Source organism: Hydractinia symbiolongicarpus, chromosome 5, assembly GCF_029227915.1.
Source record: "Hydractinia symbiolongicarpus strain clone_291-10 chromosome 5, HSymV2.1, whole genome shotgun sequence".
In the NCBI taxonomy this organism is placed as follows: domain Eukaryota; kingdom Metazoa; phylum Cnidaria; class Hydrozoa; order Anthoathecata; family Hydractiniidae; genus Hydractinia; species Hydractinia symbiolongicarpus.
Window position 1 is genome coordinate 7,123,999 of NC_079879.1, and position 22,053 is coordinate 7,146,051.

At 36.3% G+C, this 22,053-nt stretch overlaps 3 protein-coding genes across 4 annotated transcripts in view; 2 read left to right on the forward strand and 1 right to left on the reverse strand.

The window, feature by feature from the left end:
- LOC130644476 (uncharacterized) overlaps window positions 1-9,150 on the reverse strand; it is a 60,516-nt gene extending 51,366 nt beyond the window's left edge. For both annotated transcript variants that reach the window (XM_057450105.1, XM_057450104.1), the window contains exon 1: window positions 8,949-9,150. In XM_057450105.1, coding sequence (XP_057306088.1) covers window positions 8,949-9,135 — 187 coding nt within the window. In that variant the 5' untranslated portion in view covers window positions 9,136-9,150. The remainder of the gene's footprint in view (window positions 1-8,948) is intronic.
- Window positions 9,151-10,959: 1,809 nt separating this feature from the next.
- LOC130644474 (G-protein coupled receptor 157-like) lies at window positions 10,960-14,817 on the forward strand. The gene is made up of 4 exons (XM_057450103.1): window positions 10,960-11,927; window positions 13,288-13,403; window positions 13,890-14,099; window positions 14,447-14,817. Exons 1-4 carry the CDS (start codon window positions 11,408-11,410, stop codon window positions 14,609-14,611), a joined length of 1,011 nt encoding a protein of 336 aa, XP_057306086.1. The 5' UTR covers window positions 10,960-11,407; the 3' UTR covers window positions 14,612-14,817.
- Window positions 14,818-14,970: 153 nt separating this feature from the next.
- LOC130645932 (uncharacterized) lies at window positions 14,971-21,292 on the forward strand. Its single transcript, XM_057452058.1, has 4 exons — window positions 14,971-18,380; window positions 19,512-20,322; window positions 21,039-21,153; window positions 21,257-21,292. The coding sequence occupies exons 1-4, from the start codon at window positions 17,756-17,758 to the stop codon at window positions 21,290-21,292; spliced, it is 1,587 nt and encodes a 528-aa protein (XP_057308041.1). The 5' UTR covers window positions 14,971-17,755.
- The last annotated feature ends 761 nt before the right edge of the window (window positions 21,293-22,053 follow it).

Consider the following 22,053-nt stretch of genomic DNA (forward strand, 5'->3'; position numbering starts at 1 on the left):
ATATGTCGTAGTCAACCCGGTTGATCATGCGACTTCTACTTGCGTCATCGTCATCCTTACATACGACAAGAAACCATTTCGTCATCAGCCGCATTTCTGCTAATTTTGGCTTTCTCTTTAAATGCTAACATTGATTGTATTTTTCGTTTTGTATCTACCGGTTCCACCACCATGTCAATTTTCACAGAAGATGGAGTAGATGGTATAGATGGTGCTGGAGTAGCTGCAGCGGTGTGGTTTGTAGGAGCTTTTGGTCCTTTTCCTGGCCTTTTTGACTTTTCTGGGCAAATCTCTTCTTTTCCTTTACCTTTGCAGGTACTGCATACAGGATATACTACCTTGTATGACATTAGTAGCTTCTTTTGTGAATCTGCCATGACTTCTTCGCAGCCAAAATGCGCGCAAACCAGCTTCGGATGGATTTTAGCTAGGTAGTAACAATGCTCCGCAACGCTTTGAAATTTTATTTTTGATGAGGTGTACAGGGTTTTGGATGGTAAGCTTGACCCACACGAGTAAATGAAATCATATAGCAGCTTCTGACCATTGGTACTGAGGCTTGAGGTAAGGGAATATACGCAACGTGGTTTGCCGCAAAGCGCACATGTCAACACCGCAACCACCCTGCTTGTTAAATATTTCACACCTGGAGCAGTTTTTTCTCTAGATGATGATGTATGCGCGAGAGAAGAACAATACTGCTCTGTTGTTTCCACCTGTCCATATAAATTACGAAATTTAACATAATGATTGCCACTTTTTTCTGGAACAGGTGCAGGTATGTGTGGGGGTAAATTCTCTACCGGTTTAATGCAGCAGAGACGTTCATCGCACTTTCGAAATTGAAGTAGATATAGAACATCCTTCATATGACGCTCAAAGTACTTTTCAAGCTTTGGATAGTTTTATAACTTCGCCATAGCGCAGGAAATACCCTCTTCCTTTCTAATGGTAGGTTGGATTTGTTAACGATTCCACTGGTTTGCCTTTTAATTCTAATGAATTGAAGGAGTTTCCCACAATCATTCGAGAAGAATCCGTTGCTGTAAGGTATGCTTCTTTCAGACCTTCAGATTTCTTTGAAGCATCTCGTAAGCTTTGCATCGAATTGCATGACTTTATAACTTCCTCTTAAGGTTCAGTTTCATCACGTTGAAGTGACAGCCCTTGAAGACCAATATTTAAGACATGCAGCGCTCAGCAGGATTCATATAGCTTTGACATGGAGTACATCTGCCAACGTTCAAAATATCGAAATCTACCTGGCTCACCAACGGGTAATTTGGCTTTATCATCAAGGAATATCAGGCTTGAATGCTGTTTATTCACCACACACCATGATCGCAAGTTACTGAAACACACAAAATAATTTATTTTTGGTGAGATATTATCATGTCATGAACAAGCGAGTTTATTTTTGGTTGTGTTTCCACAGCTGCAGCTGTCATCGGCCGACAAGTTTATCAATGTTGGACCTGAGGTTTCTTATAGACTGGTTTCTAATTAAAAAAACGTGTAACGATAGATTACAATGAAAGCCTATACTAATATCTTACAGAAAGTATGAATTGACGTAGTGTGAGTCCCCATGATGCTTTCGTATCTGACGCCTCTGTATTTCGCACACCACGTCGAAACGCCCCGTATAGGCTAATGCACTTTTTCTTGATTCTGAGGGAGGCATAAATTGGTACCTGACTGTCACTTCACTGGGTATTTTTGCGTCACCCTTTCCAGCTTCTTCTAATCTTGTTCTCACCTACATTATTGAAAAAATGTAAACGTTGTTCAGACCAATTCGTGTAAAAACGCAGATACACAGTCCGAAGTATTCAAAAGACGTCAAATATAAATAATAATATTACCTTCCTGATCATTTCAGGAACAGACACAGCAAACGGCATGTGGGTGGCTAATTCATGCCTCCTATCTTCAGCCGCTTTTCCAAACTCTTCCAACATACTATCAAGTTCATTGTAGAATATTCTAAACGATTCGTCATTAGACAACAACATTATACAACAACTACAACGTCATTATATAAGAGGCCTTTAGCTGTTGAAGTTTCAATTTTCGGAAGCGTTTTCTTTTTTTCAGACATAATTTTTTGAAATGCGTTTACTCTGGGAATTTCAAATTCTACAACTGTTTCTTTTTCGTTTTCTGTCTTACCCAATACAAACCAGATAACATAACTACTAATAACTATTTGGAGAGGCATATATGACGGTGTCTCCTGGGCATGATTCGTTCCTTTGTTTCGGGGATAGTGTATGCGCAAAGAAGAGTATATTCTGTCAGTTCCGTTCCAACTTGCTCGACAGTTGACAACCACAAGTCTTGAATTGTCCCTGAAGCACGTGACTCTACCCATATCCTTTTCAAATTTTGACACTAGAAAAATAATAGAAAAAAAATTATAAATCATAAAGAATGCTTTGTGATTGGCGATAGGAAAAAGTTACTTACTTGCGATATGTGTTTTCCTGTAGCGAGAGTTACGGAAAACCATTCGCTGGCCAAAAACTGCCCATCAAAATTTTCTTCCATGTTTCAGTTAAAACTAGAGGCCCTTAGGCCTTGAGGTCAGCGCGACTGAGAACTTTAAATCTGTGAGTGAGAATTGTTTATCCACGAAAGTAAGAAAGAAAGTTTTCTTTCGCTTTAAGATAGTAAAATTAACCCACTTTCCTCTGAATAACGAGTTCAAATATCGTCTCACTTCTTATGCTTGGTTTCCACTGCGAGATAGCGTGAGATAATTGGCATACTACTGGGCACGGAGAAAGGAAGTACTATTTCTCGAAAGTTCAAATAAATAGGAATCTGACTTTTCAATTTGAATATTCCCGTTTTCGGTTGCAATTGAATTGGGCAGTTCGTCTAAGGGCCTTTTTATATGAGACCGGGAAACTCGGTCCACCGAGATATCCCGCATGACCGAGATCTCGGTATTTGCGAAAGAACGCTGAATAATGAAGCCGTGTTTATATGGTGCATATTCGTGTCGCCCCGGTTACGACGGGAAACTCGGTCAACCGAGATCTCGGGCAAATGAGCCGGGATTCCGGTTAAACGGGATGGATATTTGTCCATGTAAACAGAAAAACCCGGTGGCTAAGTACGGAAAAAGTTTATGTAAGCTTTAGAAGAGCAAATAATTATCACTATTAATGCAAATCAATGGATATATTTGTTTTTGTATCATAGTGACAACAGACAACAAAGTCATGAAACATGCTGAAAACACCAGGTTTCACTGAAATTATAATTGAGAATGATCAAAATTAATTTTTTATCCTATTTCAAGTGTGTGGGAGATAAATAATAGCCCCATAATATATCTAAATAAATAATATTTAAATTGGTCTGAAATGATGGTAATTTTAAAAAAATTAAGAAATAACTAATAGAAAAAAACTATCATCTTGTATCAAGAGGAGGACGTGTTTTCAAGTGGTTAAGAGAAACTGGTTAAATTGTGATTTTCAACGGAGAACATCGAGAGAAGAAGGCTTTATTCCTTATTAATGGTACACAGAAGTTATTTTCCGCAAATACCAGCAGACGTTTATGAAACTCAGCTAAATAACGCATACAACGAGATCATTAAATGGCGTAAAAATCTTTTCATGCTCCCGTCTGGAAAAGCTGGGAAGGTTTTCATACGCGAATTGTCCTATTGGCTAGACCAATTTAACAGAGACACGAAGTTAAAACCCGTTTCCATTAAAACGTTCATGGTCTTGCCTAGTCTGCTTCTTCAAAAACCCTCCAGACAAAGTAAAGCGAAAGAACACGCTGCAAAATTAGACGAACGTTTACAACTCTGGAGAGGAGGAAATATTACACTACTGTTAAAAGAGGGACGAACCATTTAGAAAAGACTTAGAAGTAGTAAAATGAGAACCGAAGCAGACGTTTCCCGAATTTTTGCAAAGCTTATGATGGAGGGAAAGGTCAGCGCAGCCATAAAATTTCTATCTGAAAATAATGACTCTGGCGTGTTACCTGCTGATGACGAGACAATAAGAGAACTTCGAGCAAAACATCCGTCTCCAGCTACTATACTACCAAATAGTTTATTACAAGGACCATCAGCTGCAAGATTCATACTTCGACAACATCAACGAAGACCTCATAAGAATAGCTGCAAAGCAAACACGAGGTGCAGCAGGACCTTCAAAGGTGGATGCCGACCAATTTAAAAATATGCTGGTTAACAACAAGTTCAAACAGGAAGGAAAAGAGCTTCGAGAACAAATCGCAACTCTGACTCGAAAATTAGCTACCACAATTGTAGACCCTAATACAATCGATTCTCTTGTCGCATGTAATTTAATCCCGTTGAACAAAAACCCTGCTGTCAGACCCATTGGAGTTGGTGAGACGTTGCGCCGTATAATGGGCAAAGCCATCGGCTGGACTCTCAAAAAAGACATACAAATAGCCGCAGGTCCACTTCAAGTCGCCACAGGTGTCGAAAGTGGCGCCGAAGCTGCTATTCATGCGATGAGAACTATTTTCGAGACTGAACAATGCGAGGCTGTCATACTGGTAGATGCGAGTAATGCGTTCAACACACTAAACCGTAATGTTGCACTTCATAATGTACAATATACTTGTCCACACTTTGCCACGATACTAATCAATACCTACAGAAAGGCATCAAGACTTATTGTACGAAATGAAACTGAGTTATTATCACAAGAAGGCACAACTCAGGGAGACAATCTTGCTATGTCCTTTTACGCGATCAGTACCGTTATTATACAGGATCGATTGAGATCTATCGCTTCCGTAAAGCAGGTCTGGTTGGCGGACGATGCTACAGGTGCTGGCACTGTGAACGGTTTACTCCGATGGTGGAACTTAGTGATATCTGAAGGACGCAAATACGGATACCATGTTAATGAATCGAAATCGTGGTTAATAGCGAAGGACGATAGGGTACTCGAACTTGCCAAAAAAGAATTTAGTGGCTCCTCTATTAAATACACAATAGATGGAAAACGTCACTTAGGAGCTGTAATTGGTAGTGCAGATTATAAAAAGCAGTATGCAACGGAAAAAGTGGATCAGTGGTGCAATGAAATGAGAAAATTAGCTGAGATCGCAATTAGCGAACCACAAGCCGCATTTGCTGCTTATACTCATGGCGAAATGCATAAATTCAATTATTTTATGAGAACTATTCCAAATATGGAGGATTTCCTCACACCACTTGATAAAGTCATCGAGGACGAATTCCTGCCTGCTTTATTTGGAGAGACCATATCTGAAACTGATCGTAAACTGTTCAAATTACCAATTCGAGATGGCGGAATGGGCATACCTGTGTTGACTCAAAAAGCGAAAATTGATTGTAGTTCATCATTGGCCATATCTGCACCCCTTGTTGAAGTGATTGTATCTCAAGGTAACGACATCCCTTCAAAAGAAACTGTAAGACAAGTTCGCCATGACAGAACGGAATTAGTCACAGCTTACAGAGACAAGAACGTGAGAATGTAATCAGTGAACTTGATAATAAATTGTCAAGAGTTCTTTCTCAGAATTGCGAAAAAGGCGCATCAAGTTGGCTTACTGTCCTCCCCCTGAAAGACCAAGGATTTGATTTATCAAAGGACGAATTCCGTGATGCATTGGCTTTAAGATATAATCGCAAAGTCAAGAACTTACCATCAAAGTGTGCATGTGGACAACCATTCGATACGAATCATGCCGTGAACTGCAAAAAGGGAGGATTTGTTTCTATTCGTCACGACAACGTAAGAGATTTTGAGGCAAACCTTCTTAAAATGGCATGCAATGACGTTGAAATTGAACCGAAACTACAACCGGTTGAAAATGATGAAGCCCGACTAGATATACGAGCTCGCGGTTTTTGGCGTCCGGGACAATCCGCTTATTTCGACGTTCGAATTACCAATGTCAACTCCAACTCACAAGCGAACATTCCAGTAGCAGCAATATATAGGAATCACGAGAGCGAAAAGAAGAGGAAATATAACGACCGCGTCATCAGCCTTGAACATGGCTCATTCACTCCACTTGTTTTTTCCATTAATGGAGGTATGAGTCAAGAAGGTACCATATTTCACAAACATCTCGCTGAAAAGATTGCTAACAAGACGGGACAAAAGTATGATCGAATAATGTCATGGATAAGATGTAAATTAAGTTTTGTAATAATGCGTTCTGCTTTGTTGTGTCTGAGGGGTAGTCGTTTTGTGAAGGTTAACGTGGAGCCAGCTGATGACTTCAGCTTCGCATGTGACGAAGCCAGGCTTTGACATTCTGTTTTAGTTATTATATTGTTTTTTTATATTGTTTGTTGTTTCAATATTTATTTTTGTTGTTTGTTTGTTCTAATCGCTGGCACACATTAGGCATCAAGTCCCCAACAGTCCTCTCTTTTTCGTTCTCGCAGCTATCTCCTTCTCGAATCTTTTTAGTCTACATCATCTTCACGGAAAATTTTTTTTAACTCGTTTTTATATAATATATAAATAATTTTATTACTTTTATTTATTACTGTACATGCTTTTAAAAATTTCAATGAGACTAATCTCCTTAAAAAATAGTGATAACAAAGTTGTTTCAAGCATAAACAGTATCGCTGTTTTCTTTTTTCTGTTGATGGAAGCGATATTTGTTTACATACTCACCCCGCCACTTTTAATTTCCCGCTAATTTTTCTTCATTTAAACCCGGGATGGAAAATGACAAATTTACATATAAAGCCGATTTGATATTATCCCGCTATACCGGAAAACTCGATAGGTGAGTTACCCGGTTCTCATATAAAAAGGCCCTAAAGCAAGATATTGACTGGTGTAACCTAGGTTGACGTAAAGATCATTCCCTAGCGTGAAAATACGATCAAGATCCCATTCAACCCTTTAAAGCTTAACTTTTGTGCAGGTCATTAAAATCAAAAATTAACAGCTCGTTTTGTATCCCCTCTATCCCTCGGAAGACAGATCGCAGGGCTTCTTTCTGATATGTAGCTACAGCATTGGAGTGCATATATTAGAAAGTGAGAGAGAAGCTCTGAGGATAAAGTTAGCTATAGTTCTGAATTCTAACAATTTGACCTTAGAAAAAACGATATTCACAACCTAGCGCTATTCTCCCAGCAGAGAAGCCCATCCCTGCAACCCCTCTCCACAATCCAGGATCTGGGTCTGGCCCATCGAAGAAACATTTTAGTCACGTGGGGCGAGATAAGGTAAACAAAAAATGGACGTCAAAACCGAAACCGCAGTAAAAACAGTAAACTGTTTTTGTAAAGAAAAAAGTAGTGAAGGTTAAAGTAACCTGTGTAAACGTAAAATCTGAATTCACGACTTTTAAGAAACAAAAACACTCCACATTTTATTTAGAGCTAGGCCCGATCTTCTGGGTTTTTTAGGCTAGCAAGGATGTTTAAAAAGCCCTTTTTGCTTAAAAATGGGTAATTATGGCAAAGAATAAAATGTATATCGTTGAAGAATTTGTCAAACAATTTGCTATAGATCATATCATAAAAAAGAGTTAAGAAAATACATCAGTTTTTTGATACTTTTTGTGGGATATTTTTACAAGAAAATATTTTACAAACAAAATCAATGGCAGCTCTTAACAAAGTAGTGGTGCCTGGTCGCATCATCCTGCCATTTTTGTATCTCTAATACGGATGAGTCTTGTGGTTGTTATCCACATTGAACCATGCTAAGAAGTATTGACTTGACTAGTTTTCGGATGCTTCTGAGCCATTATATACAGTTGCGTTTTTACCTTCACATACATGTAACAAACCTTTGCCTGGGTTTGCATATCCGTTGGCACCACAGTTATGTTAATCATCTTCACCTATGGTTCTTTGTGTGCAAATCTAAGATTGTACACAAGGGTCTCATTAATCAGCCACAGCTACAACATGTTGTGAATAAATCTTTACAAATGTGTTGTTGCCTAGATTTTGCCATGCAACCTTCTCTTTTATAATTAGGAGGAGTGCTTCCTTAATTGATTAGAAAAACGGTTCCACAACAACTACCTTTATTTGCAGCAAGATTCACTGTTTTTGATAAATTCTTGTGATCTCATAGGGCGAAGGATCTCTTTAAGAGACAAGAGAGGAGTTGAACGTCCTCCACCATACTTTAATTTAAAGGGGCGATCACATGAAGTCCCATGAAATACCTCATAGTGATGGTGTCACTTTAAAAAACTCCCAGTCCAGTCTGTGAATGGTTGGTGCTAGCAAGGGCATCCAGATGTAATCATCATCTTCATCATCATTCTCGGCTTAACGTCCGTTTTCCATGCTAGCATGGGTTGGACGGGGTATATTAATGACCTCTTCCAATCTGATCTAGACTGTGTTAGATCTAAACTCAACTTCCTCTGTATCAAGTCTGTCCTTATAACCTCCTGCCAAGTCTTTCTCGGTCTGCCTCTGGGCTTTGCCCCAGGAACTATCAAGTCTCTACACTTTCTTACCCAATTATCCTCCTCCATTCTTTCCAAGTGCCCCAGCCAATTCAATCTTCTTATCTGGATAACATCTTTTATTCTACGGAGACTTAGCCTGCTTCTTAGCTTATGTGGACTCTTTCTGTCTCTCAGACTGGCGTTGCACATCCACCTAACCATTCTCATATCATTCCTTTCTAAAAGGTCAAGATCTTCCTGCTTCACTGCCCATGTCTCACTACCGTACAACATAACACTTCTTACACAGGCCTCATACAACCTACCTTTTGACTCAATTGGCAAGACTCTGCTAGTCAACAAAAAAAGTAACTCTCTGAACTTTTTTCCAAGCAGAACCTATCCTGCAAGTAACACTTCTTCCAACACCTTCACTGCCCAACATATCACCTAAGTAACAGAAGTTCTCAACTATCTTTAACGAGCCATTGTTGTACGTCATTGAAGCTCTCTCTCTATAATCTAACCTTTGCAACGCTTGCATACAAACTGAATGTCAGCTCTTAACCTTCCACCAATACTACTGCACTTCTTATGTACCCAATGCTTGCAAGTCTGACAAAAAATTGAGTTACTACCAACCCCTTTCCTGCAGTCTCCACAAGGCCACTTTCCAACTACAAGGTCACACTTGGCTGCAATGCTACTAATCATGACTTTAGACTTTGCTGTGTTCACCCTTAGCCCTTTCTCTTCTAGTCCTTTCTCTTTCACTTCTCAAACTTTTCAACTAATTCTTCCACCAACTCTGCTATGAGAACCAAATCATCTGCATACAATAACTCCCATAGAAAACCTGTTTTGAACTCCATTGACAGCGCTTCTAAGACTAGAAAAAACAACAAAGGACCCTGATGTACACCAACATTTACACTAAATTCTTCACTAAGTGAATCGTTAATCCTGACACGACTTTTAGCATTGCTGTACATAGACTGTACCATCATAACTAGCCACTTACCACACCTAATTTTCTCATAGCCTAGCAAATAACTTTATGTGGCACTCTATCAAAAGCTTTCTCTAAATCTACAAAGGCAAAATAGAGTTTCTCTTTCCTAAATAATTTCCTGAAGCTGTCTGAGTAAAAATATTGCATCTGTGGTGCCTGCCCTGGAACAAAACCAAATTGTATCTTATCTATATCAATTCTTTCTCTAAGTAACTTATCAATCACTCTTTTAATAACCCTACAAGCACCCATAAAAGATGGAATACTTGGTGTGGGCAGTAAAACACTAAGTCCAAACCGTGTCAGTATTTGTACAAGACACAAAATTGACTCATGATATAAGTTGTGTAATCAATGGAAGACTGGGTACTAAAGCCTTGATTTTAATTTCACTGCAGTTGATTTACATGGTCATTTCTTCTTAAAACATCGAATGTATGGCTACTAATAGCTTTCTCTAAATCTACAAAGGCAAAATAGAGTTTCTCTTTCCTAAATAATTTCCTGAAGCTGTCTGAGTAAAAATATTGCATCTGTGGTGCCTGCCCTGGAACAAAACCAAATTGTATCTTATCTATATCAATTCTTTCTCTAAGTAACTTATCAATCACTCTTTTAATAACCCTACAAGCACCCATAAAAGATGGAATACTTGGTGTGGGCAGTAAAACACAAGTCCAAACCGTGTCAGTATTTGTACAAGACACAAAATTGACTCATGATATAAGTTGTGTAATCAATGGACGACTGGGTACTAAAGCCTTGATTTTAATTTCACTGCAGTTGATTTACATGGTCATTTCTTCTTAAAACATCGAATGTATGGCTACTAATAGAGTCAGTTGTACTTACAGGCCTGGTCAGAAGACGCGTGCGATCACACCCGCACACGCCCACACACGCGCAAAAAAGTTTACGCGAGCGATTTATCGCTCACGTAAGAGACTATTTATCAGAATTTTCTAGAGATCCTACGATATATTTTTTTCACATTTTAAGAGAATCTACTAAATAAGCACCACCAAAAACACAAAGCTTATGAAGAACGATCGTGTTATTATGAAGAACATGAGGTAAAGAGAACATTAAGGTCGGCTCCTTTCCTTCATGCTGACACTCTTATGCTCGGCTGGTGCATTACACTGAGACTCGAACGAAAAACGGAAGACCATTTGGAACCATGCCACAAGTCAGTCCGACCTTTATCGTCACAGAGAATACTGTGAGAAGAGTGCGCACCCATGCAAGTTAAATATAATCAGAGCATGGGAGAGGTTAGGTGCCCTGTACCTTAATACAGCTTTCGGACGAATGTTCTTGTGATGCATACCAAAGAAAAAACATGTTGAATAAAGTTTTAAAAATATAGCCAAAAATCTGCCAACACATCGTCGCGCTCAACTTTGCACTTGTGGTTAATACGTTTTACAAAATTCATTTTTATTGGGTTTCGTTTTAAGGCTGGCATTCCTGCATCTGCAGAAATAAATTTTTATTTTACAGATCAAGCATGTGCATGTCGTAACTTTTTGTTTCATTGACCACTCACGCAAACTAATTTGCACGAGCTTTTGTGATCGCACGTGGATCGCTCACCAGATTAATTTACGTGAGCGATTTAGCAGTAAATTTCCCGACCAGGCCTGTACTTAGATATATGTAGAAAAATATAATTTTAATGATGTCAGCAAAAAGCCTGTCATTATGCAAAAAGAATTTAAATTTTAAAGTTCAGTGCATGATTAACTGATAATAATTAAGTTACTGATGTCAACTAATGTAGTAACAGCATGAAGGAGCTAATTTGTCAACTAGGTAATTGAACTTAAAAAAATTCTATTTGCAAAAGAGATATACACAGACACAGCAAATTAATATAAGAGATATGCAAAAATATTTTCTTGTTTTTTGATTCGTATATTCTCATGATATTATTTTTCTTATGATCTTGTTTTAGAAGAACATAAAGGCAAAATGTTTGACAAAGACTTTTTGGCAACAACGCCTAAAACAAGATTGTGGGCTATGGGAAGACAAAATACAATTTTGTTGGTCATATCATCAGGCTTGTCAATTATTGGCAGCTTAATAACTTTTATCACATATGCTGCATTTCGAGACATACACACAACCTCTCGTCATATAATTGTTTGCATAAGCATAGCTGATTTTCTAACAGTCACTGCAAATTTGGTTGGCTTGTTTTTTATTCCGCCAAACACAGGAGTCGATGTGCCATGCCAAGTTCAAAGTTTTATTGGCTCAACTTTTGTATTGTCATCATTTTTATGGACGGTTATGTTGGGTGTTTATTTGTATATCACTTTGGTTAAGGAAAATCAAGAGTTAGCTGAAAAACTTGCCCGACCTTGGTTTCATATATTATGCTGGTTGTTACCCCTCCTTATCAATGTGGTGGCCATCAATCTTCAGGTGTTAGGAAACAGTAAAGATGACACATCATCCGGCTGGTGCTGGATTGATCTTGAAACAGGTACATAATTCTTTCTCTATTTTTTACTTGTGGCTCTTTAATTTTTTAGCCCTTTTTTCAAAAATTATATTGCACATTCTTAAAAACAATTTATTTTATTCCCCTAGTTTTTCGGAATTCGAACAACTGCAGAAGTTTGGCCCACAAAATCAAAAGTTCTTGCAACAACTCCAGTTTTGAAAAACAGCTGCAGATAAGATAGCTAATTTTTTATTTTTTTTATTTTAACGCATTTTGTTGTGAGAGAGTAGTAACAAACAGAAACAAACTTTTTTCAGAGTTAACACTGCCCCAATTTAGATAGCCAATGTTTTTAATTAACCCCTTTTTTGAATTTGCAATAATTTGTTTAAAAATAATGTTCAATAATTTTCTGAACTTATCATAAACAAGAAGCCCTGGGGGATCTAAGAATTTCCGCGCGCTACCAAAATATTTGATGAAAACCTGCTAATTCGTTGTGTTATTGTGCCAAACATTCGAAGGGGTTTGGTGCATGAACCTCTGAAGATAAATCAAAATTTTGATGTGACCATCATTTTCAGCATACTTTTTTTATTAACTGTGTCAATTTTTGTCGAAAATAAAGCAGTTTTAATTTTTGGATAAATTTTGGCCTAAGATGACATTTAGGTGACAAAAAATCAAACTTTTGTACTATCATCATTTTTAGCATACTTTATTTGTTAACTGTGCCAGATTTAGACGAAAATAAAGTGGTTTTAATTTTTGGACTAATTTTGGCCTAAAATGGCATTTAGGTGACAAAAATCAAAATTTTGTTGTCACCATTATGTTCAGCATACTTTTTTTGTTAATTGTGCCAAAATTTGTCAAAAATAAAGTAGTTTTAATTTTTGGACCAATTTTGGCCTAAAATGACATTTAGGTAACAAGAAATCAAAATTTTGATGTCACCATCATGTTCAGCATACTTTATTTGTTTACTGTGCCAAATTTTGGTAAAAATAAAGTAGTTTCACTTTTTGGACCAATTTTGGCCTTTAATGACATTTAGGTGACAAAAATCAAAATTATTATGTCACCATTATGTTCAGCATACTTTTTTGTTAACTGTGCCAAATTTTGTCGAAAACAAATACCAATTTTGGCCTGAAACGTCAATACGAGACTTCCCAGTAGTTAAGGAGCTTGGGTATGAAGCTTACATCTATGGACGGAGGAATGTAAAATCCCAGGGTCAATTTTTTTTCAAAAAATGCTCCGAAAGAAAAAAACGACGGTTTTAAAGAATTTCCTACGCCTTCGGGCGCGGAAATTCAAAAACAGTTTTTAAATTTGCAAAAGTTTGTTCAAGTTTGTTCTTTTTTACCTTATTTCATTTATCTAATTAATTCAGGCAAACGAGATAAACAAATCATGTGGATGATAATAGATGGTAAAGGTATTGAGATATTATCCTATGTGTTATCACTAATATTGTACACAAAGATAAAGTCACACATACGAAAAAAGGTATGAAAATGAACTCAATAGGGATGTTGTGTGTTTTTTAAAATCTACTTTGCAAAGTTTCTGAACCAGTTATTCTCTATAATTTATTAAGAGCTGTTATAATGGCAACGCGTCTTATTAATTTCATCGTGAAAAAGCTTGTATAAATAAAATGCGTAGTTTACAAGTAACAGCATCCTACAACAGGGAAAAACAATGTATATACAAAAAAAAACTTTTCACTGATAGACGTTGCAAAAAGCTACCTAATTGATTATCTAATATGATAATATGACTGCAATAATTTTTTGCTTATGTCAGCGCTTATCCCCTTTATCCCACATCATCCAAATCTTTAAATTTACCTAAAATACCAACTATATGTTTAAAATCCATTAAATTTAGTTCTAGAACGAGCAATTAACTATCCCCACCCCACCTCCCATCCTCATTCCAGTCCCTCCTCCTTGTGTGTTGTAAGTGTAAGTTAGTTATGTTTATATTCAGATAAAGAAATACGAGCGTGTGGAGAGCAGTTCATCACAATTTAGTCGTCATCGTACTGTAAGTGCAGCAAAGAATACCGACCGAAAGCTCATATTCATTCCTATTTGCTTGATACTCTTACGAATTTGGGGCACGATACGTTTCTTTATGTACGTTCATGGGAAGGATCACTACAGTTTAACATTGGATCACATCCTTTTGTATATGCAGGTAAGAAGTTATTTAGTTCAAAATTCCAGTGTAAGTTTTCATATGTATGTGAGCTACCATCTTGTTTGGTAAAACACTGCTGCCCTAATAAATTTTTGTGTTATTTAACGCGCCAAATATTTTTATGACGTCAGTCACAGTCCCATTTGCGCGCAATTTTTATGGTGTTCAAATCCCGTTGTTTCCTTTTGTTGTTGTTTTGTTTGTTTTTTTGCATGTACCGAAAAGAAACTTTCCGGCGAAGTTTTGGTTGGAATAAATGATATATGATGTTTATTTTTTAAATATTTGAAAAAGACGTTTGTTAATATAAATTGTTAATGTTAAGGAGTCTGTTTTGTTTATAGGCGATTGGTGATAACTTGCAAGGTGCTGTCAATTGTGTTTTGTTTTGTTTTTTAACTCCAAAAGTGTTTAGTCACATCAGGGATAGTTTCAAATATTGCTGCATGAGAGAGAAAACAGCTCTTCTAAATACTGAAATAGAAGCAAGCACAATCTCTGAGGATTGATCAAAGCTGTTTCAGTGTGGATTGAATTTTTAATACAATAATATGAAATAATAATAATAATAATAATAATGGAATCTTGTTTTATTTTTTTATTTTTTATGCCTGCTCTACATTTAAATATATCATTTTATTCACATCTTATTAAAAACTATGTTAAAATTTTGTACATTTTAAATTGTTATGTTATTTTTATCAGTTCCATGTTATGTCTCGTGTGTTTTCTTTCAGTGCTTGTGATTTTTCCTGCTGTATTGGGTTTTTCCTGCTGTTTTGGGGTTTTTTCCTGCTGTATTTGGTTTTTCCTGGCGTGTTATGAACTGGACAGTAAAAAATGAAAAATGTTTGCTCGGGAAAGAACTTTTATATTAAAGAAAAATTTCGCGGTAATTTGAAGGAGAGACAAATGGGATATATTTCCTTTTTATTGTGATAGCCCCGGATCAATACACACAAAATAATTAAACAACAAATTTGTGGATCAAAATAGCAAAAATGTTGAACAACATTTGACGGGAAAATTTTTAATATTTTACAACTGACCTTACTGAACAAACGTTTGAGTAAATAAAACAAAGAAATTATAGATTCGTAAATAAGAATGAATTTGGCGCCATCTCATCATAACAAACTTCATCGTTCGAAGCTCAAAGTATGTTGTGGAAAAAAGACTCACAGCATGAAAACAATATTGTTGCTGGTCATAACAGATATTCACTTAGGTTCAGAGAAGTTTAAACGGAAGTTAAAAAATGCTGTTTTTATTGTAGTACATAAAATATTCTTGGTTTTCTTAAGTGAAAGGTCTTATTTTTAAGGTTTACTGGTAAGTACATCCAAAACCTACTTATTTTTCATCTGTACAATCATGAAGATTTTGTAAAAATGTTGTTAAGAAGATATACAGATACTTAGTTATGAAATATAGTTATTTATTACCTTAGTAGATTTTAGGATTTAGAAATCTATAATATTTTTTCTCTCGCTTAAAATTTATTTTCGGGCTGCCACAAAATAGTCCTTTGTTCGCCTCTCTTTTAACATTAACTTCCTCGAAAGTTTATTCCGTAAAACAAGCTAAATTTGGTCAAGCGCAAAGGTTTATCCTTACGAAATATTAAACTTTTTAAAAACCGCGAAGGTCTAATAATCTCACTCAACCCATTTATTGTTAAAACCTTAAAGTCTTCTTTTCGCATTTCAAATTGGAATGAAAAAGAAGTTCCATTAAACTCAACAAGTATTTCCGAAAGTTTGCTCAAAAAATTTGGCTAGTAAAAAGTGACAAAGCTTTCTGATTTTCTTTTTCAAATATTTCTTTTTGCCCACATTTTTCCCCAATAAGGTGTAATATGACAAACTATTTCTTCTATTAATTGTCTGGCCTGGGAAGGGAGCGGTTTCTAAAGGGGCGGTTTTTAAAGGGGGCTTTTAAATCAAGGGGGAAATCACTACAAATCGTGAAGGTGTAAAAGCATATATCAAACTTTGCGACTTTTACTTAAAACAGCTATAAACAGTATACATGAAAAACTTTTCGTATTTCCTATAACCGCCCGGGAACTTGCTTTCAAATTTAATGAATATCTTACTTTAATAACCCGGGCGCTTATTAAAGGAGGTACGGATCCTTATTTAGTAATTCTACAGTGCCAAGAAAAATACCGGAAAGCGTTTTTTGTGTTTTATGTGATTTAAACGTTGGTGTTGTTTTAAAGTTCTGCACTTGCATTAATTTTTGGAACACGCTTGACTGTTATAGTTATGACTGTGACTGAGTGTACTTTGTGAGAAAAGCCGAGAAGTTTTTTTAACAACAAATTAGCTTGAAACCAACTTTCACATTTTGACGTTTCTGTCCTATTTGTGAGCTTTCTCCATTAAATAAAAAGAACAGGTGGACTGTTTTAACTATGCCAATGTAACAACAAGTTGTAGCTTGTGTTTTAATGCAATCTGATTTGACGATAAAGTTATTTTTTAGAAGTAAATGCCTACAAGCAGGTGATCCAATTTCTTGAATCTAATTTATTGAATTCAGAAAATTTGATCGGGTATCACCTGTTCTTGATGGGTGCTTCACTCCATATGTGGCAAACATGCCATAATGTTTTAAATAAACTATTTTAATTGTTCACATCATCAATGTTCGAGTATGCGGCGGCATTCAACTTGTAACTATAACCTATCATTATTAGACTTTTATTGGTATATTATTGGAACAGTTGCATGTTACCGTCAAATTATAATTTTATTTTTTTGGAAGAGATTTTCTTGTAGTTGGTTTTATTCCACCTATCTGACTATTCACAGTTACTAGTTAACCTGAAGTAATTATTTAACAATATTTTTTATATCAATGTTTTTAGTTGTGGTGATTTATATATTTTGTGGTCAGCCCCACTAAATTCGACATATGTAGCTACCAATTGTTTTCAAGCGGACCACAAAGGGGTTTCTTTAATGCTTAAACTGTATTGATATTGTTCCCTTAACTATTTTGACCATTTTCTATATACATGGAACTCCGATCTGGAAAACCATCTAGTCTATTATAGAGCCATAGGTCTTTTTGCTGTTTTCATCCACCAATACACGTTTCCCGAATTACATGTTTCCCGAATTACATGTTTTCAAAATTTGATAATTTTGATGTTTTGACTTTAGGATCATATTCAATATTATTGAATTAGTGTGTGTATATAAATTTTAAACCGAATCTGACAAGTGAAAATTCTGTTTTGGTGGTATTAATGTTACGGTCAAAATCTTCTTAATGTTCTATTTGTACTAATAAGCTTCGGTTTCAAGTAGAGTTCAATTAGGAAGGTTATTTGTTGTATAAATCCGAAGATTTCATAATCTATAAAATTTCAGGTGAGAATTTCAAAAAAATCACATTTATTTTGTTTGAAAAAGTTTAGAAATAGCAGAGGTACATCAAAGAAAACTAATTCGGGAAAGGTGTATTAAATTTTACAAGACTATGCCAACATTTTAAATTTATTCTACAATCTGTGAGTTCGGACACATTGTGAATGGAATATGGGTATGTAATGTGTAGAAATTGAAGATTGCACCATACCCTTTATAAAACTTCCTGTTGTTATTTTTGATCTTGTTGTACAGTTTTTAGATTGGCTAATAATGAAGAATAATAATAAGCTTATAATGGAACGTGCTGCAAATTATATGTTGCGATCACAATTATTTGCAGCGCAAACATGTAATGTCGATCTAGATAAACACGCATTACAGATAGTGGATGATATCCCTGTCAGTCACACCTTATTTCCTACTATAACAAAGGCTGTGAAGACAGGTAGCAGAGCGGAACGTGCTTGGATTGATACTGTGGCCGATATAGATTACATATACGAAATCGGTCCATTAAAAGTATACAGCGTTACAGATGCTTCACAAAGGAAAATGTTTAGGTATAAAAACACAGATCATTCAGGGTTTTACCAGATCTTAGATGAATACGAAGGTGCTTTGTATCCACAGATGCTGCAAGTAAAACTAGCTCCAATACTTGGAATTTACACAAAGAAAGCAGGAGAAACACTGAGGAAAATTGCCAAGGAAAAGGTAACAAATGCTGCGTACCCAAATTTACACAACGATGACAGAAAATTTAAATTTGAACTGAAAATAAAGGAAGATGCCGTCATTGGGATGGTTTTGCATCAGTGGCCGAAAGAAATTTTCAAAGAATTTTTCAATGACAGACAACATTTATGGTTTAAAGATAGGCTTGAAGATGTTAAAGGTAAAAAAAAATTACTTAGTGCGCAATGATATACCAGAAGTTCGCACGTTTTTTGTGATAGCTAACACTTTATTGCGCGAAAAAAACACTTTATTGCTCGAAAAAAGAGAAATTGAATATTTTAAATTGATTTGTTAAGAACTTACAGTGGTCCATTGATCATTTGTTATAGAAAGCGAGTTAATAATTTTCCTTTAACAAATATAAAATAAATTTGTCATAATAAACTTTTCCCACCACAATATCCGCTAACATGATTTGTTAAGTTGTTTCTTGACGTGTTTTCCCGAACTATCTTGTTTTCTAACGTGTCTTCTCAAACTAACTTGTTTCTTGACGTGACTTCCCGAACTAACTTGTTTTCTAACGTGTCTTCCCGAACTAACTTCTTTTCTAACATGTCTTCCCGAACTAACTTGTTTCTTGACGTGCCTTCCCGAACTAACTTGTTTCTTGACGTGACTTCCCGAATTAGCTTAATTTCTAACGTGTCTTCCCGAACTAAATCGTTTCTTGACGTGTCTTCCCGAACTAACTTCTTTTCTAACATGTTTTCCCGAACTAACTTGTTTCTTGACGTGTCTTCCCGAACTAACTTGTTTTCTAACGTGTCTTCTCAAACTAATTTGTTTCTTGACGTGTCTTCCCGAACTAACGTGTCTTCTCGAACTAACGTGTCTTCTCGAACTAATTTTGTTTTTTCAACGTGTCTTTCTAAACTAACTAGATTTTCCAACGCCGTCTTCATGAACTAACTTGTGTCGCTAACATGTATTCCAGTACAAACTTGTTTTCTAAAGTTCGGGAAAAGCGGGTAGTGAGACAAGTTAGTTCGAGGAAACACGTTAAAAGCAGCACGTGAGGAGACGATTTGATTTATAAAGACAGTAAACAGGTTTATTTTGGGAAGACACCTTAGTAAACAATTTAATTTATTGTTTTGGCCATAAAATCTATTTATTTAATAATATCAGCAATGGACCATGGTAGATACTACTTCAAATCAAACTGATTTGATTTAAAAAACTTGAGTGATTTGAAGCCACAGTCTATTATACGTCATTTTTAACATCATTGTGGGCAATAATATTTTGTATCTTTACATACATTTTTGTTTTTTTCTGTTTTTAGGAAGCAGACTGTACTTGGTACCAAAAGCGCATCCAAACAGTGAATGTCCCAGTGTTGAATGGAGAATTTCATTTTCGTTACCGGAAAAAATTCTTATGCTTCACTTAAGTGATGTACACCGCAAAGTGTATTTACTTTTTAAATCGTTGCATAAACATATTTTCGACAAGAAGGTGAAAAGTTATGTTTTGAAAACAACATTTTTATGGCGATTGGATGAGTACACTGCAGAAGATTTATATACAGGCGAAGAAAAATTGTTTCATTTTGTGAAGGGTTTATTTGAAAAACTTTTGCAATTTTTTGAGAATAAGTTTGTTCCAAATTATTTCCTTCCACAGGCAAATATTCTTTCTGAGAATGTAGTGTCAGATATTGACCAAGTGATAGGTAACTTGAAAGGCCTTATCAATAGATTAGAGAAGAAAATTTTAGAGCATTTTGCGTTTTTTCGCTATTTCTGGTTTAAGAAGAATTTTCGAAAGTGGTCTAAGAAAGGAAACCTCCCTTACACTGTGGAGGAAGCTGCAGGTGAAGCTTCAGTAGCCAAATTTGACCTTTTACAACCACAACTTAGTATGTTAAATGATCTCGAATTTGGTGCTACGATTATGCTAGAGCTGTACTATACAGTTCTGTGTTGGTGCATCTACGAAAATTCCTATCACAATGGGTCGTTAATATTGCGAGATAGATTGCGTGCTTTGCAAGATTTCCTTCCCCAAGACATGAAATTAAGTGATGGTGTTATAAAGGAAGAAATGATTGAAGAGTTTGCTAAGTTTACTCACACCTTGAGAGATAGGAAAAGGCGGATCCTAGGACAATCATGTCAAATAAGCGGGCATCCACGTCAAATCAACGTTTAGCGATTAATATGTTGTACCACTTTACGTTAAATTATAGATCATCCACGTCAAATCAACGATAGAAGGGTCCATAAAATCCGTTAGCACTTTACCACTTTACGTTAAATTATAGATCATCCACGTTAAATCAACGATATCTGTCCAAATCCCCCACCCCCCGTCGTGTCCCAATGGGTCCCTCCCCACCCTCATCTGTCGTGCCCTATAAATTATAGTGATATGTGTCTATAATGTCCTCTTTACCAGAAACAAGTAAAGATGATTGCAATGTTGCAAGGTTTAGCGCCACATAATGTCATAACTGAAGAATCGATTTTGATGATTATTCTGAGATTGTTTGAGACCATTTGATCTGATAAAGGCATCACCCTTCCAACCATAATCCTTCAATTCAACACAAAGTCTTGTGGGCAACCATGTCTTATATTTATTTCCTATTCTATCTTGAACCTCCGCATACATAGATTTTTCAGAAAGAGCACCAGGTCCCGATATTTCCATCTCTTTCACATATTTAACAAGGTAAATATCGTTTTTAGGTAGCTCTCTCCACTTTATGATTGGAGTAACTTGTTCTATGTTTTGTTCAAATTCTTCAACTGTTGGAAAAGCCATTGTGTTTATATTCACGATTATATCTCTTTATACCACTTTCAAGATTCTATCGGAAAGCATACCATATACCAAATGCCGTGGTCAAAGATAATATCAGAGCGATCTTCTCATCTTCATGTGTACTACCACCGGTACTACTGGTGATACCAGCGCTACCGGTAATGTGTTTATCTGTAGTATCCACGTGGTGTACGGTAATGTGTTTATCAGGATGTACAGGATGGATATCAGGATGATCGGGTGTTACCGGCTTTTTTTTAGTTATCTTTTTATGTGATTCGGTTGTTTTTTCGGTAACATTGACCTTTCGATTAATACCGATGGTAAGATCCTCACCAGATATCAAAATCTTGTTGTTGTAACCCACCACACCCGTCTTAATTCTGAGATTCATGTCACTAGGTATCATATAAATACCTTGTCCAACCGAATAATCAACCTTACTTGAAGCGTAGTTTAACGTATCCTGATAACGTTTAATGTCCTCCTGAATATCAACCCTACGGTTAACAATGTCTTCAAGGTTATTCATAAAAACTCTTTGGGCGGTCAGAGCACTTGAATCATTACCAAGGATGGAGGAGCGTGCTGAGGCCTGAGAACTAAGAACAAGATAGGCATAGGCCCTAACACTGCTTGAGATCTTCACAAGGCCCGTTTTTGTAAATCCATCGGATTTTTCCACAATCCACCGCGTCATGGAGTCGTTAGTGAAATAACTCAACCCGGGAGTTGGATAGTCTTTACGTCTTTTTTGATATGAACTGAAAAAGTACTGACCTCTGTATTTCATGGGGTTGGAATCAACATCATACTCGCCACAGATTTTTAGAAATTCCTCATTTGAATAGGGATTATCATATTGATTAAAACTATTCTCAAAGGGTAGAGGTGTCTGCAGGCGCTTAATGATTCGTCTAATGTGATAATACACATGAAAACGATATATTGACCTGACCATAGATCTACCATCATTAAGGTGTTCGGAACTTACCCCACAGGCACTTGAAGCGCACCAAGTGGCGAAATTTAGCTGGGTTTGCCATAGTCTAAAAGGT

Bases quoted from the DNA above. Each gene is read 5' to 3' on its own strand.
- LOC130644474 (XM_057450103.1), top strand. From the start codon at position 11,408: ATGTTTGACAAAGACTTTTTGGCAACAACGCCTAAAACAAGATTGTGG. The intron at 11,928-13,287 runs GTACATAATTCT...TAATTAATTCAG, and splicing joins CTGGATTGATCTTGAAACAG to GCAAACGAGATAAACAAATC. The intron at 14,100-14,446 runs GTAAGAAGTTAT...TTTTGTTTATAG, and splicing joins ACATCCTTTTGTATATGCAG to GCGATTGGTGATAACTTGCA.
- LOC130645932 (XM_057452058.1), top strand. From the start codon at position 17,756: ATGAAGAATAATAATAAGCTTATAATGGAACGTGCTGCAAATTATATG. The intron at 18,381-19,511 runs GTAAAAAAAAAT...TTCTGTTTTTAG, and splicing joins TAGGCTTGAAGATGTTAAAG to GAAGCAGACTGTACTTGGTA. The intron at 20,323-21,038 runs GCGGATCCTAGG...ACCACTTTCAAG, and splicing joins ACCTTGAGAGATAGGAAAAG to ATTCTATCGGAAAGCATACC.